The following is a 16541-nucleotide window of genomic DNA, read 5'->3' as shown; positions in this document are numbered from 1 at the left end:
TGTGTGTGTATAAATATATATATTTATATGACATTTCTCCATATCATTTTTCTTGTAGGTTCCAGATATATAAAAATACTTTTTGATAATTCCCAGAATGATTTTTGTTTTCTTCACTTTCTCCATATTCGATAATTCATTTAGGAACAACTTTCTTCTCCGTCTGAGATGACTTCTTTCATTTTCGTGTTTTCAGATTGCAGATGGTCGATTGAGAGTGAGGTAAGATGAGATGAAAAGATCTATTTCTCCTCGTCATCATCATCTTCGTCATCTTCCTCCTCGGCGGCTTCTTCGTCGTAATCACCACCGTCTTTGAGATTGAAAGACGTATTGATCAGCATGTTGTATATATGTCTTGCTAAATGTATTCAATCTACTGTTTAAGAAGAAAAACTTGTACTCACCCTCGTCATCATCGGGTGACTCGGGAGCATCAACCTCCGCATCGTCATCATCCTCGTCAGCGGCAGTAGGGTCGAGATCGGCATTCTCCCATGCTTTTGGCTATGAGTTTGGGAAGAAATGTCAGCTTTCATCTCATATATATCTATTTATTTATTGGGCATTGGGTTTCCGTCCATTGATGAAGACGTGAATATCTCTCATCACAGAAGAGAAGGAGGAAGAGAAACGACGCGTCTTGGTAGTACGGAAATGAAGACAAACACTCACATCAGCATAATTAACCTTTGTTCTATTTCTTTTGCCAGTCACGATAGGAGTATCATCCTCATCTTCGTCTTCTTCCTCTTCCTCTGCTTCGGCTTCAGCGGGTTCCTCGGTCGATTTGCCTTTTCCTTTATCGACGGGGGTCTCTTCTGTCTTGGCTCTGCGAGAGGGCAAGGAAGGAAGAGGTGTTAGCAAGATCCTTATCAACTAGACAATACCATGTGAATGTACTAAACACAAAGTGTTTGATAGTGCAAGAGAATGATACCCACTTTTTATCGGCCTCTTCACCCTCTGGGACGTCCTCAGCCTTCCTCTTCTCTCCTACCTCAGCTACAGCTTCCTTGGCAGCTTCGGTGGGATTCTCCTTGGTGGTTTCGACACCTTTGGCGTCCTCTGCTCCGGGGGCAGTAGCGAGGGCTTTGGCTTCTTGTTCTGACATCGTGAATGGACTATACTAGATTGTATGTGAACGTAGGGAAAGAAGAGGAAAGAAGGATGAAGTGGGAGATGGTACTATTCATATGAGAGATCGAGGGTACTAAGTTGGCTGGTTACTGTGAGTTGTATTGTTACTCCACCATGGACGCGTCTCGTAATTAGTTATTGATTATATCCCTAAGCGTCATAACAAAAAGATCTTTAATCGCACAGCTCATTTAGAAATGCTCGGCCTTTTACGTAATGCTTGGGGCCTGGTGGAGGTCCGAGCGAGATTTCAGCATTTGAGGATTTTTGTTGATTTGATTTTTGCTATGATCCGGCAAATATAACAGATAGAATAAGATTGACCATTTCACTCTTCATATCACGTACAGAACAACATAGCAATCCCCCATACGAGAAACTGTTACTCTTCCTTCCCATATGACCACTCAAGCAGGACCCTCAAGGGATATTCTACGATTCACCACCCACCGACATCTCCGTCAGAGATTATTGCTCTCGATATTATCCGGTAAATCCATAAGGGTAGATGGGATACGATCGGACGATGTTCATGTTGGTTTGAGGGATTATGAGATCAATTTGTTGAGATTGGCTGAAAAAGTAACTAATGGAAGTACCATCGAGATATCTGTAACTGGTATGTGATATCAAACTATACAATGATATCTACTCTTCGAAATGTTCATAGAATTGACTCGACCGACTCATTTTGTGTCGTTGCGCTACGATAGGTACATCGTTCCTCTTTCATCCTGGTTTATTACCTGGTGGGAACTATACACATACATGTCATATCGGTAGATCGATAGGGTATTATCTGGAATTGTTGATACCCCTAGCACCTTTCTGTAAGAAACCATTTGAGATCAATTTGTATGGTGTAACAGGTGAAGAAGGGAGAGATATGAGTGTGAGTGACAATTCAACATACAGAATACGGTTTGGGTCTCAAATTACAGAAGCTCATGACCTTGTTTCCTTTCACAGGTCGACATGATAAGAACGGTGACCCTACCTCATCTCCACCTATTCGGCGTAACAGATGGATTGGAATTACAAATAAAAAAGAGAGGTTCGGCTCCTTTAGGTGGTGGTCAGGCAATCTTCAAATGTCCGGTAGTAAGGACGTTGAAGACTGTTCAATTCTTGGAGAAAGGTAAAATCAGGAAGATAAGAGGTGTAGCGTGAGTCTTTACGTCTACACAGCAATATTCGATTTTTGTGCTTGAGACTGGGTGCTTATTCAATTGTGATCACGTGTATAGCTACTCAACAAGAGTCTCACCTCAGTTCGCTAATCGAATGGTAGAATCCGCTCGATCAATATTAAACAGGTATATACCTGATATATACCTCATAACGGATGTTTACAAAGGTGATGATTCTGGAAAGTGAGTGATTACCCCTTGCTTGACCAGATCTAACCAGTCCATTATGCTCGAAAAAATTCTTTGTTTTTCTATTATAATTTCAATCAGTTAACTGATCTGATTCTGGTTTTGCACATTGCAGATCCCCAGGATACGGTCTCACCCTCCTCTCTCAATCTACGACTTCTTCCCTCCATTCCTCCGAAACACTCTCTGTACCCAACCAAACTCAGACCCCGGAAGATATAGCATTGAAAGCTGCCCGTCTGCTGTTGGAAGAGATCAGTACAGGTGGATGTGTGGATTCAAAACATCAATGGTTGATCGCGCTGTTGATGGCATTGGGTAAAGAGGATGTATCGAAAGTTAGGATGGGTAAATTAACGGCTAATAGGTGAGTACTGAGTGCTCGAATCGTACTCAGATCCCTTACTTTCCAATAGAATATAGTTTACACGTGGGAACTGACCTATGAATCGTTGACGATTGACGTAGCGTTCAATTCTTTCGCGATATGATGTTGTTCTTCGGTACGAAATACAAATTGGTCGAGAATTCACAAACAGGTGAAGTGGACGTTAGTTGTATAGGTATAGGGTATAGTAATGTCAATAAATCCATGGCATAAAGGATACACTTCTTTTCGCTATCATCGTATGTATATCCCTTCCATATATTCATGCATCACAAGATCTACTTCCTAAACATAATCACAGATATCAATGTTGACATCATATACACGAATTGTACAGTATTTAAATTCGCATTACCCTACAAATGGGATTGCATTAAATCGTCAAAATAGCAGATAATATCTGAATTTTAGGATAGGACATCCTACTAATCCTAACCCACCTCATTATCCTTCTTCTGTCCCAACCTCCCATTCCATGGATTACTATGCCCCAATCCACTTCCGCCTTCAGCATAATCGCCATGTATATACCTATGATGATGTGCTGAATCCGTTTCATATCCCATACCAGGCGGTCTGAACGTAGGTGACATCCAACCGAAATTCAACCATTTCATCATCCCCGCTGGACCACCGGAACTTGAGTTTGAGCTTGAAGATTTATTTATACTTGTTGGATTGAGATTCGGACTTATCACCACCCTCTTAGATGCCTGATCGTTCCTTTCGTTCACTACTAAATTCGATCTTGTTCGGGTCAAATCCAATTTACGATCACGTTGAGCTGAGTTGATGTCGATCTGTAAAGATGGTCGAGATGATGGGGTGATAGGTCGAAGGATTTCCTTGGTACTGGTATTTGGTAAATCTCGAGGATCAGAATGAATTGAGCTGGACATCATGATCATGATCAATACCAATAATTAGCCAGACGAACCTGATTGCTGCTCCACCTGAACGACCTCACTCACCTCCCATTATCCCCCGTGACATGCTCATAACTAGCCCTATGTACACTACTTATAAATTGATCCATCGTTCTCAGCAAATCATGCATCTCCTCCTCTTCGCCAGGAACAACCCCATCCTCTCTCGTCATTTCCGCACCGCCAACTCGGGCTTTACGACGCTGATACAAAAGCTCGTAGAACACAGCAGCGTCCGCATCGACCTCGACCGGTCCGGCAACAGTCAACATCGGTACACCCTGACTTATGTCAGGTGGGAGCAAGGGTAGTCGCTTTGTGAGAAAAATGGCTATTGATGAGGGTGGATCAGGTCGACATTGGAAATCGTCAAGGGGAGTGGCGAAGGATGAGAGGTAATCAATCATTGTTTCGTGGTTTTTCTGCGATGAAAGTCAAATATCATACGATCAGTGAGATATGCTATATGATGTATGATCAAAAGTGATATTGGAAGAAATTCTTTCATGTGTCAAGAGCGAAGCAATTTCACCTACTTTCATAAAAAAAGAATATTTCGCCAACTCTGGATCCCTAGCCGGATCACTCCAGGTGAAAAAAGCCATGGTATGGAATATCTTAGCTATCAAGGTCAATGTCTTCTGTACGGGTACTTTCGGTAGTCCCCTTGCGAGACCAAACAGGTGGGGTCGCATCAACGCTGGACCAATGAGTCGAAGCTGATGACATGATCGATGTCAATGATATAACTTATAGGCAACGCCCGTTACTAAGCGACGTAGACTCACAAAGAGGAATGAAGATACAGCTTTGTATCTTAGCTTTCTCCTGGAGCAGACAGGATGTGTTAGCATAAGATTGTGTGCCACATAAACCGAGATCGAGCATACTACTCACTCTTCGTGATTTTCTTTGACATTCTTGAACAAAATCGCAAACACCTGTCGAAGAATACTGAAAACACGGTACAATATTAGTATCAATCTCTAAAAGTTTTGAACACTGCAATGAATTCACTTTGGGAAAGTCCCTCTTTGTGCTATAATTGGCGGTACAGAGTCACTTCCATCAGCTTAATAGTATTTTAGGAATTTGTTGGTGTCACTCACTATACATATCTTCCCAACAATCATCTAAAAGTTTAAGTAGACTTCTCGTATTCTCATGTGTCGCTTCAATCTCATTTTCCAGGATGACATGAACCGTCGGACCCATCGACAATCGTAAAAAATCGAAACATACCAATCTCATGGTAGCTTCCAGCAGACGAGTCATAGGTGAGTTCCCTCGGAAGAGGGTATCTCCGCCTATACAGAGTACGATCATCGTGAGTCATTATTAGCTTTCTTTCATTGATGATAGATATACCAATGAATCATGACTCAATGCAGTGAGTGAATTGAGGAAATAAGGAAGAATATCACCTACTCGCTTTAGCTTCTACCTCACTCATCTCAACCAACCTGTTGAAAGTGGTTCCTAAAGCCCAGTTGAACCTCGTAAACAGATCGACACATTGATCGAGTAGACCTTTCGACATCATATAATATATCGTCCTCGTGCCACCCATCCCGTGGAATACCTGTATCGATTTAACAGTAAAGCAGCATGATGGTGAGCCTCTTTCGAGAAGTAGCAAGACAATTGGATGTCTTTCGGTAAATCACAGGGGAGATCGATGGTAGACTTACCTCAGGTAGAGGATATACTTGAATACCTACCACGTTGACAATGGTAAAATTCACTATCAAACGCAATTCACCAACGACATGACCCGATGAGGAGATTATAGGGAATCTCTCATCTTTGGATTTCATGAATGATGGTACCAAAGGTAGATTGACAGTTGCGAAAGGTTGTGCATTTTTATCCGAACGCATACGACTGATTTTGAGAGCTAATCGTACATTATTTTCGCACAATAATCGGCTTCTCATCTATATTGTAGAAGAAACTGACTTAAATAGTCATGGTGATCAATGTACTTACTGCAAGTTGAAAATTCTTTTATATTCTCGAAAGTGAACAATTCAGCCCAGAATGGTATTTCGCATCGATCTTCAGCTTGGACCCAAGTTGTTTGTCCAATCAGGTGTTTGTCAGTGTATCTGGATCAGATCAGTCAGTCAGCATGAATGCCGGAATCTGATTCGTAAAAAGGAATATTCCATGCTGAGAATGTCATATTGATAGAGTAGTACCACTTACATTGCAACTTTCAGCTTATCCTTCCCTGCCCAACCAGATTTCCACTCATGTTTCCCAGACATATTCGATAACTTGCTCGAAGAGGGGTTGGGCGGTTCACTTGACCTCGCACTGATCTGATCAAATGACGGAGTCGTATGGGATAGACCTTCTTCTTTGGTCGATCGGGTATTTAGCGTTAGATTCGAGAGCGGCATACTCTCTTGTAGATCCAGGACTCGAATCTGCAAGCTTCGTTTGATTCTTGGTAGATAGCTTCCACCAAAAGAGCGAAGTAAAGTGAACCATTCGTTTTGCTCTTTCCCATTGTTAAAATCCATCAACAGGATTTGATCTGAAGATGAATCGTGATTGTATGATGAAAATGTTGTGTCGGGGGTAAACCTGCCTACTTCACCTTCACCTTCTTCTTCGAATCCAATGGAATGTTCCGTCGTCACGCCCGAGGAAGAAGAAGTACTCGTAGTGGTCGTATCTACTTTTGTGATCGTATATCCCCTAGCTCTTCTACCGATCTTACTCAAGTTTGACATCTGAGGTTTCAACGGTCTAGCTTTTGAGGATGATTTTCGTAGATCGTTCTTGTAAGTATCTCCACTTGGTAGATGGAGTGATAAGACATAGGGTCTATCGTAAACCGACGGATGGATTTTCTGAACATCATCATTCGCCCAGTTTAGTTCGGGGAGGGGTCTGATAATTTGTCGAAAGATGATTTCGTCATTATCGTATATTGTCAATCCACCACCTTGACCACCTCCCTCTCCATGTACGTGAATGACGATTACTCCCTTCCTCCATCGATTGGTCAGTGACGCTGAAGTTATTCGTTTCTGAGTGGGATCCCGAGGTGGAGTGAGAGGTGGTAATTGCGGTATGGATCGTGTATCTATATATTCAGACCGTTTAGGTTATTCACTGAGTATGAAGTAACATGGTGATTCTGACTTACGTCTGAGAGTAGCTCGTTGAGTATCATACCTATCCTTTTTCCACGATATATCTTCATCGTCCAGGTCTGCCGGGGGAGGTGGAGGTGGTGGGATAGGATACGAAGGTAGGGGTTTCACCGATGGTTCAGGCGATAAGACGGTATTTCTCCCTCCGCCATAGGACGATTTGGGTCTTAACTACGAGGGAATGAACGGACACACGGTCAGAGGAATTTCTTCCGCTCCGTCTGGGCTGAAATGCGACAACTTACCAGCTGTAATCCGGAAGAACGTTTCTTCTTCGATGTCGGTTCCAAATCACTCTGAGGAGGGGGTGGGGCGTTGTAAGTGGTCAAACAGTAATTGATCTCTGCTTGGAATACTGATGGCATGGTGATCAATCACACTGGAGTTGACTGGGTCAGTACAAAGGCATTGATTGGGTCTCGATTGTCCGTCAATAGTGAATAGAAAATAATCAGTGAAACGTTATTCATAGGGGAGCATCCTGCATGCTCCCGTCTCCCAGATGTGATCGGATCGTCCCAAACCCAATTCTTCATATGGAGGAGTGTGAGCTATGACCTCTCTCCATCTGACTTTTTCTTACATGCACTGATCCCTTCTCTTCTCTTTCTGATGGGACAGGACTGGATTATAGACTGTCGATTTGAACGGTGCATGGATCACCTCCACCTTGGGTGTCATATCCGGTATTCGGAATTCAGGGCACTCGCGTGCTCGCTCTGGTCATTCCCCATATATATCATATATCGTATTATCGTATTATCGTATTATCGTATTATCGTATATCCGCCTCCACTATGTCATAGCAAGGGTTTAGGTATGCGATCCATCTGATTACTCTACAATCCATCGGCCCGTCACCTACCGCACGCTACACTACCATACTACCACCATAGCATTCTTCACTTTTCGTTCTCATTCGTTTTACTCATCTCACCTCTTATCTATCCATCCGTCTCTTACACAGCATCACATCGAAAAGTGAGTTAGATGCACACATCGCATCCTACATACTGATAAAACACCTACTTCGCAGACTGTTACCATGTCTGAAGATAACAGGAAACGTTCTGGTTCCGTCGCCGGATCCATCCCATCCATGGAAACCTCAGGTGATTCCTTGAAGGATGAGACCGTCGTCGTCGTCCTGGGTGCAAGTGGTGATTTGGCCAAGAAGAAGACTTTCCCCGCTCTCTTCGCCTTGTTCGCTCAAGGTTTACTCCCCAAGGACGTCCATATCGTCGGTTATGCCAGAACGAGTGAGTAATTATCAATGACGTCGGCCGAATAGACCATACATTACGAATGACTAATGCATGTATCTGTTTTGTGTGATGGGTAGAGATGGATGAACAAGAATTCTACAAGAGAGAAACTCAATACATCAAAGGTGACGAATCGAAGATCGAAGAATTCAAGAAGATCTCATCATACATCTCAGGTCAATATGATGGAGATGAGGGATTCCAAGAATTATTGAAACATCTTGAAAAATTAGAAGGTGATCGTAAATCCAAAAACCGTGTTTTCTACATGGCATTACCTCCCTCGGTATTCACAACAGTCGCCAAAGGGTTGAAAAAGAACGTCTACTCTGAAAGTGGTATCAACAGGATCATAGTCGAGAAACCATTCGGAAAAGATTTGGAGTCATGTAGAGAGATGATGTCAGAGTTGAAGGCTCAATGGGCGGAGAACGAAACTTACAGAATCGATCATTACTTGGGTAAAGAAATGGTAAAGAACCTTTTGATTTTGAGATTCGGTAATGTCTTCCTCGACGCTGCGTTCAACAAGAACTTTGTCAGTAACGTTCAAATCACTTTCAAAGAACCGTTTGGAACAGAGGGAAGAGGTGGTTATTTCGATGAGTTTGGTATTATCAGAGATGTCTGTCAGAACCGTGAGTTATCGTCCATTGCTCTGTTCCAAGCATCGACAAGCGATAACTGATTGATCATATCACCCTGCCAGACCTTCTCCAAACCCTTTCTATCCTTGCTATGGAAAGACCCATCTCTTTCTCAGCTGAAGACATCCGAGATGAAAAGGTGAGCATCTGTAGCACACATAAACCTATTAGCCCATATCTCCTCCCCGCATCCTTCTTCGTGTCCACTCTGCCTTTCTGATCGGGGCCAGAGCTGACATTATCGATATCATTTCAGGTCAAAGTGCTCCGATCTATCCCTCCCATCGTCCAAAAAGACGTTCTGCTCGGTCAATACGTTGCTGAAGGAGACAAGCCTGGATATCTCGATGATGACACTGTCCCTAAAGGTTCCGTCTGTCCCACTTTCGCAGCTATGACTCTTTGGGTAAACAACCCTAGATGGGAAGGTGTACCTTTCATTATGAAGGCTGGTAAAGGTGAGTACGCTGTTTCAGATCATTGTCACCTGCTCTAGCTCGCTATCTGTGTAGGATACTCATGTTGTTGTGACGTCTCGTAGCATTGAACGAATCAAAGGTGGAAATCCGAGTTCAATTTAAAGATGCTTTACAAGGTATCTTCACCGATATCCCAAGAAACGAATTAGTCATGAGGATTCAACCTTCCGAAGCCGTCTACCTGAAGATGAACGCCAAGTTACCTGGATTCGCTACCAGAGCCGTACCAACCGAATTGGATTTGACTTACAAGAAGAGATTCGTCGACACGAACATCCCTCAAGCTTACGAGGCTTTGATCTTGGATGCTTTCAAGGGTGATCACTCCAACTTTGTTAGAGATGATGAATTGGATGTAGCTTGGAAGATCTTCACTCCTATCCTCCACTGGATCGATGGTAAGGGTAAGTGAAAACGATAGACCGATCAAAGGGAAAACCACGATAGCTAATGAGACCGCAAATATCTAATTGATTAGACGCTCCTAAACCCGAGCCTTACCCATACGGTTCAAGAGGTCCTAAGCAAATCGACGAATTCACCTCTAAATACGGATACAAGCGATCTCCTCAAGAATAGTGAGTCTGTCCCTGTCGCCCTATGACGGATAGAAGCTGTTGACTAACGATGGTTGTTTACTTTTCACAGCTCTTGGCCTCAAACCTCTGCTAGCTTATAAGGAAGAAGGTGTGGTCGGGAGCCTGAAAAATGAAAAAAACGAGTTCCTTTCGGAGAGCTGCAGGAGCGTCTGTATCTTGTGTTCAGTCATTGTCGTGCGCTGTTGCCGTTGGATGAGATGAGAAGAATAAGTCATTGATAATTGATATTGATTAATGTGTATATGCACACTGTGGACAACATTTGGAGGCACAAAATGGTACAGAATAGCGTCCGGCAGATTTGACTCTTTTTCCGTCTGTCTCATTTTCACACCCAGTCTTAACAGATGTGAATGCTCTGAGTGCCACTATGAGCGTCCACTACCCCAAGTCTACTGAGACACACAGGCTCTGTGTGCTCCTTGGTCGCTTCGAAGGTGATCTGAATGACGTGTAAGAGGTCTTTTCTCAGTGGGTAGCCATGTGCCACCGATAGTGAAATAAAATTCCGGTTACATCTTGCATCAAGTGTCTGAGTTCAAAAGTTGCCGCTTAGTCCTCATGGCATTCGATTGTTCTCATTTCTCTTTCTCATCCTTATCATTCTACTTCTTGCATTCATCATCACCAGTACATACCTCTCTCTCATCTTGATATCGTCCCGTTGGGATACTCGAGTCCGGATCGATGAGTGGAGAACAACCACCTCCAGCAGCATTCCGGCTGCTGACTTCACTCCCTCCTCTACCGGCACCTACCGTCACATACGATGACTTGATCCAGGGTGAATTCAAGTTCAACGTTAATAGCAGGGACGAACAGGACGAGTACGATGGTGCGGATGAAGATAGGGATAGATCGTGGGGTCCTGGTGGATCAGGTAAGAAGAGGAAAGTACCTAACATGGGAATGAAGAGACCAGGTACTCCAGAAGATTTATGGAATAATCAAAGTCAAAGTCAAACTACCGATGGTGGTGTGGATGATAATGATGATGTTCATCATAAATATATTGATTCTACCAATCAACCATCATCATCGACTAATACCCCCCCTTTACCTTTTATAAGAAAAAAATTGAGATTGAGTCCAGCAAGGAGATTGATAGAATGGAAAAAGCAATTATTCATCAAACGAAAATCCAATTTCATTTCACTTTACATCGATGCTCAGAACGCTTTGGCTGAGACCGGTCAATCGAAAAATAACGATAACAGCAACAAGAACGGTAACATTGCCAATACGCAGGGTCCAAGTAAGAGTCGAAAAACGGATACCAAGTCAACGACTGTGACAGGTAGAAAATCGAATTTACCTGATGTGAGTGAATTTGAAAAATTGTTACCTGCTTTGGAAGATGTCAATTTGGGTTCATGGACACCGGATCAACATGGTTGGAAGAATAATCAACCCCTCCAACCTGTAAAGTTCAGGACTTCAATCAAGTTTAGAAAGAAAGAGTGGTTGAGGAGTAAGATGAAAGATGTCAAGAGAAAGGGATGGTTTCCTGAAGGTAGTTTTGAATTCGAGTTGGAATCTAAGGGTGAGTGTAGATTGTCGAGTTCGTGTACTCTACCATGGAATATTTGCTCATGTGGTTGGGACTGATCGAGCTTTACTACTGAGATAGATTATGGTAGTTGCTGACCCATGACGAGATGCTTTCGCAGCCTCGTCAACACTCCGTGCGAAAGCGAGAGAACAATCTGCCTTACTCAAATTAGCAAATGAACTTCGATCACTCATCATCACTTCCAACAAGATCTCCTCTGTTGTCACTACAACCACCACTTCGACCGACCACAGTAATCAAGACGATGACAAATCGCCTTTGAAAACTCGTCGAAAGATAGCTGGTAACAAGGACATCAATGCTTCAGCTGTTGATCCCGGAAATACACAGTCAGATTCGAAAGAAGAGAGTCAACCGATGTCACAGAGTCAATCTAAAGATTCAAATGAAACGAAAACCACTGCCACCGGAGGGGCGAAGAAGAAGCCTAAAAAGAAGAAGAGAAGTGTTTTGGCTAATCAAAGTAATCCGCATCATGTCGATAATTGTAAGTTGTCATACAACTCGCACGCTCACGAGAAATCAGCCATCAGGTAGTAACTATCTTACCAAATCCAAAATAATATGTTAATCGTTCTGTAATTCTTCGTAGATCGTCCATCAAGAACCGTCTCACCTTATGGCGACCCATACGAACCCTATTCATCCCATTTATCACTCTTCAACCCACCTCCCATGGTCTTCCTGGCCACTCGTACACGACACAAACCTAAAGCACAACAAGCTTCTAACGAACTTACCGTAAATAATGATATCAACGTTGATTACAACCCGGATATTCGACCTAACGAAGATGACTTCATCTGTTGTTTCTGCGAATACGACTTGTATTACTCTACTGAATCTATGCGCAAGAAAGCGATAAGGAGGAGGAAGAAGGAGATCAAAAGGAAAGAAATGATCAAGAATAAAGCTAAGAATGTAGCTGAAGGTAAAAAAGGCTCGTTAAGGAATGAATCGGATTACGATTCTCAAGAAGAGGATGAGGAGGACGAGGAAGAAGACGAAGATGGTTTTGCGGAAGATAGCGATGAAGATAATTGTCATGATGATGGACATGGACGGTGCACGTAGGTCCATCATCTATATACATATTTGATTTGAAAAAAGAAAGGATAACGACTGATGATTACGAATCTTACATGTGTATAGGTGCGGAAGGAGAGTGAAAAAACCGAAACCTGATAGAGATAAAGAAGATGGATGATGATTAGCGATTAGCGATTAGTCTAAATTCTTCTTCTTTCTGATTTTTTTCCTTTCGACGAGCCAGACTGGAGACTTGGTTTTGGTCACGAATGAAATGAACGTTATGTTTATATAGATACATTATGATTTTCCTTTTTCTTTCCTATTTCCCTGTTATTTCCATTTTTTTGACGACTCATATTCCCAATCATCAATACAACACGTATATCCTGCATTCTCTCTTCTTTAGCCTAAAAAATCAATCTTCATATCACTCATCTCTTAATACCAAACCATACTTTTCTTCTTTTTCTTTTTCTTCTTCTTCTTGGATCCTCACACACTTGCATAACTCACCTAAATACGCTCTTTCCTTGCATTGTTCATAATGTTCACATTCATACTATTTCTTGGTACCATCGTCTTTTGAGAGGTGCTACAAATATGCATTTATGTTACATGACTACAAACACAGAGCGAATTTATGACCCAAAAATTACATATGATTCAACTAAATTTCTTTTGATATACGAAAATGTTCATTATCCCGAAACCCCTCCCATCTAGCCGTAAACCACTCTTCTAGGCTTGTTTTCATCACCTTCATCAACCTCTTCTACACCATCCTCAAGTACCTCCAATAATCTAGGTTCAGGTCTTGAGGCATCTCCATTGGGCGTACCTAAATTTTCGGTCGATTGTTGCGAAGCGGCAGGTTGATTCGGATCAGGTTTACTCGTTATATGTACATCATCTTCTTTCAGATCGATAGTAACGATTTCACCATCCCTAACAAAACATAACATCAAATATTTAGCAACAATTCAGAGACTGATGGGGGTTAAGTAGATGTTTTAGCTGTACTCACTTAATCGTACCATCCAGTAATTTACCTGCAACTTTCGTAACGACCTTATCTCTTATGATCCTCTGCACGGCCCTAGCTCCAAACTGCTCTGAATATCCTTTATTCGCCAACCACACTTTAGCATCTTCCGTGACGTTCAACGTTATTCTCCTAGGATCCAGTCTGCTCTGGAGTTCTCTCAATCGTAATTGGATGATATCCAATATAATGGACGGTGGAAGTTTGTTGAATACCAATAACTCATCTAATCGGTTGATCAATTCGGGTCGGAAAAAGGTTCCTACCGATTTCAATACTTCGGATCGAGTAGCGTCGGTGATGGAGCCATCGGGATGACATGCGTTGGGCTCGTATAATGCTCTATTAGTACGGACGAAGCACATAACGAAATCAAGTCAGATTCAATATTTCATATAGGGATGAGCAGAGAAGAAAAGTAGACTCACTCTGATCCAAGATTGGATGTCAAGCAGATAATGGTATTCTTGAAATTCACTTGTCTACCTTGACCGTCCGTCAGACAACCCTCATCAAGTATCTGGAGTAAGATATTGGCGACATCCGGATGAGCCTTCTCGATCTCATCAAAGACAACCACGGCATATGGTCTCCTTCGAACGGCTTCCGTAAGTTGTCCACCTTCTTCGTACCCTACAAACCCAGCTGTGGCACCTATCAATCGAGAGACCGTATGCTTATCGTGGAATTCAGACATGTTGAGTTGGATCCTAATACGGACGACAATTATCAGCTTACGATACATACAGAACAGAAGACGAGGGATGGATAGTGTACTTACAATCCCCTCTTCTCGTCTGCGAACAGGAATTCCGCCAGAGCTTTCGTCAATTCACTCTTTCCTACACCGGTCGGACCAAGGAACAAGAACGAAGCCAAAGGTCTTGAAGGAGGTTGTAATCCAGCGCGCGATAATCTAATCGCATCACTGACAGCATGTACCACCTGATCTTGACCTACTACCCTAGTCTTCAGGGAATCTTCCATATGGACTAATCTTTCTCTTTCACCTTTCAAAAGGTTGTTAACGGGTATTCCAGTAGATTTCGCTACCACCACAGCTATATCTTCCGATGTCACTCGATCCTTCACAGACATATTCGGTTCTTGAGAGTTTTCACTATCCAGCTCAGCTTGAGCTTTGGGTAACCTTCTCTGTAACTGAGGTATAGTTGAGAATCTTAATTTCGATGCTTTTTCGAATTCACCATTCCTCTGAGCATTCTCCAGATCGATATTAGCCTGCTCGATCTGTTCTTTTATACTTTTAATTTCCGCTACTCTTTCTCTTTCCTGAGCCCATAAATCTGCTAAATGCTTTTGTTCCTTCTTTTTCTCCTCTAATTGACTTTCGACCTTTTCTCTTCGACTGACTGAGAAAGGATCTTCTTCATTCTTCAATGATTCCCTTTCGATCTCAAGTGTGACGATCTCCCTATCCAGCGTTTCCAACGCAGTAGGTCTAGATTCCTGAGCTAACTTCAACGCTGATGAAGCTTCGTCGACCAAGTCAATGGCCTTATCTGGTAGATATCTATCGGGGATATATCGATCCGAATATACCGCAGCGGTGACTAGAGCAGAATCGGCTATCGATACACCGAAATGAGTTTCGAATCTTGTTTTCAAACCTCGGAGGATGGATATGGTAGATTCGACTGAAGGTTCATTGACCATGATAGGTTGGAAACGTCTTTGAAGGGCTGCATCTTTCTCGATAGTCTTCTTGTATTCGTCCAATGTTGTAGCACCAACAAGTTGAAGTCCTCTAGCTAGAGCTGGTTTGATCATGTTTCCCGCATCCATTGATCCTTCTGCTTTACCCAGGTTGAGCAAGGTATGAAGCTCGTCAATGAAACAAATCACGTTGCCTTCTTCTTCTACTATGTCTTTCAGTAACGCTTTGAATCGAGATTCGAATTCACCTCGAACTCCTGTGCCTGCTAAGAGCATTGACAGGTCGAGGGAAAGCAATCGTTTACCATGGAGTGACTATAAAGACGACGATCACCACATCAGCACAAGTCCTCTTGTTTACAGATCGGTTCAAGTACGATTGCAAAGCTGGACTCACCTCTGGGACCTCCTTATTGACTATCCTAGTAGCTAACCCCTCCAAAATAGCAGTCTTCCCGACACCTGGTAGACCCAACAGTACGGGATTACTTTTCGTCCTCCTGCTCAATATCTGAATCGTCCTCCTGATCTCCTCGTCCCTTCCGATCGTAGGATCTAATTTCCCATCTCTTGCCAATTGAGTCAAATCGACCGAAAACTGTTTCAAGGTTTCACCCTTTTCAGGTTGAGAGGGTCCACCCATCATCCCTCCTCCGGGAAACCGCATACCCCCGAACCCACCACCACCACCTCCTCCACCAGGTGGTCCGCCGGGAGGTGGTCTGGGTGGTCCTTGAGCATATGAGCGGACGAGGATAGGAGTGATGGTTCTGACGAATGGTCGAGTTAAGATGGGGTGAGGAGTGAGAGGTGATCGGGTGGATAGTCGAGCTGTCCTGATGAGATGTTTTCTAGCGAGCATTGCGTGTTTTACTTATCTTATGGTGGATTTCTTTGATGCTGGGTATATTCTAATCGTTCACGTATAAGCCCATCAGTTGATAAACGGAGGGTATAGGATGGTATTTAAGCAAGACAAGAGAAGGTGGGTGGCAATTGTGGATGAATATTTCGGAAGATTCTGGTGGATGCTCGCATATTCATCACGGTCAGGCACCCGGTGTCGGTCAAACAGGTATAACCATAACCATTCTTTTGTACACATTCATACAATACATCCATCCATCCAATCCATTCACTCATACATGATGGTGCCAGTGATAATGATAAATAACGTTATGGTAATCGATAACAGACAGGGAAGACACAAGACCATGCTTAATTGAG

At 42.9% G+C, this 16541-nt stretch overlaps 6 protein-coding genes across 6 annotated transcripts; 3 read left to right on the top strand and 3 right to left on the bottom strand.

The window, feature by feature from the left end:
• Positions 1 to 242: 242 nt before the first annotated feature.
• On the bottom strand, positions 243 to 1114 carry L199_006551 (uncharacterized protein; the record flags this gene model as incomplete). Its single annotated transcript, XM_064892250.1, has 4 exons — positions 243 to 313; positions 408 to 507; positions 676 to 832; positions 945 to 1114. 4 exons carry the CDS (start codon positions 1112 to 1114, stop codon positions 243 to 245), a joined length of 498 nt encoding a protein of 165 aa, XP_064748322.1.
• A 425-nt stretch (positions 1115 to 1539) lies between these two features.
• On the top strand, positions 1540 to 3120 carry L199_006550 (18S rRNA biogenesis protein RCL1; the record flags this gene model as incomplete). The annotated part of the gene is made up of 6 exons (XM_064892249.1): positions 1540 to 1759; positions 1854 to 2032; positions 2110 to 2306; positions 2388 to 2513; positions 2635 to 2886; positions 2988 to 3120. The coding sequence occupies 6 exons, from the start codon at positions 1540 to 1542 to the stop codon at positions 3118 to 3120; spliced, it is 1107 nt and encodes a 368-aa protein (XP_064748321.1).
• A 218-nt stretch (positions 3121 to 3338) lies between these two features.
• On the bottom strand, positions 3339 to 7365 carry L199_006549 (uncharacterized protein; the record flags this gene model as incomplete). The annotated part of the gene is made up of 13 exons (XM_064892248.1): positions 3339 to 3798; positions 3879 to 4255; positions 4370 to 4552; positions 4622 to 4661; positions 4731 to 4787; positions 4851 to 4872; positions 4943 to 5140; positions 5262 to 5415; positions 5525 to 5730; positions 5823 to 5941; positions 6042 to 6930; positions 6994 to 7171; positions 7246 to 7365. 13 exons carry the CDS (start codon positions 7363 to 7365, stop codon positions 3339 to 3341), a joined length of 3003 nt encoding a protein of 1000 aa, XP_064748320.1.
• Positions 7366 to 8045: 680 nt separating this feature from the next.
• L199_006548 (glucose-6-phosphate dehydrogenase) lies at positions 8046 to 10070 on the top strand (the record flags this gene model as incomplete). The annotated part of the gene is made up of 7 exons (XM_064892247.1): positions 8046 to 8259; positions 8343 to 8903; positions 8975 to 9051; positions 9169 to 9370; positions 9454 to 9795; positions 9870 to 9969; positions 10040 to 10070. 7 exons carry the CDS (start codon positions 8046 to 8048, stop codon positions 10068 to 10070), a joined length of 1527 nt encoding a protein of 508 aa, XP_064748319.1.
• Positions 10071 to 10677: 607 nt separating this feature from the next.
• On the top strand, positions 10678 to 12770 carry L199_006547 (uncharacterized protein; the record flags this gene model as incomplete). Its single annotated transcript, XM_064892246.1, has 4 exons — positions 10678 to 11533; positions 11661 to 12050; positions 12156 to 12633; positions 12716 to 12770. 4 exons carry the CDS (start codon positions 10678 to 10680, stop codon positions 12768 to 12770), a joined length of 1779 nt encoding a protein of 592 aa, XP_064748318.1.
• Positions 12771 to 13314: 544 nt separating this feature from the next.
• On the bottom strand, positions 13315 to 16176 carry L199_006546 (uncharacterized protein; the record flags this gene model as incomplete). The annotated part of the gene is made up of 5 exons (XM_064892245.1): positions 13315 to 13540; positions 13620 to 13979; positions 14066 to 14347; positions 14419 to 15629; positions 15712 to 16176. 5 exons carry the CDS (start codon positions 16174 to 16176, stop codon positions 13315 to 13317), a joined length of 2544 nt encoding a protein of 847 aa, XP_064748317.1.
• Between the last annotated feature and the right edge of the window lie 365 nt (positions 16177 to 16541).

The sequence above is a fragment of the Kwoniella botswanensis genome, chromosome 1 (assembly GCF_036426115.1).
Source record: "Kwoniella botswanensis chromosome 1, complete sequence".
Classification (NCBI taxonomy): Eukaryota; Fungi; Basidiomycota; class Tremellomycetes; order Tremellales; family Cryptococcaceae; genus Kwoniella; species Kwoniella botswanensis.
The sequence above is the reverse complement of the archived record's forward strand: the minus strand, read 5'-3'. Positions and strand labels throughout refer to the sequence as shown.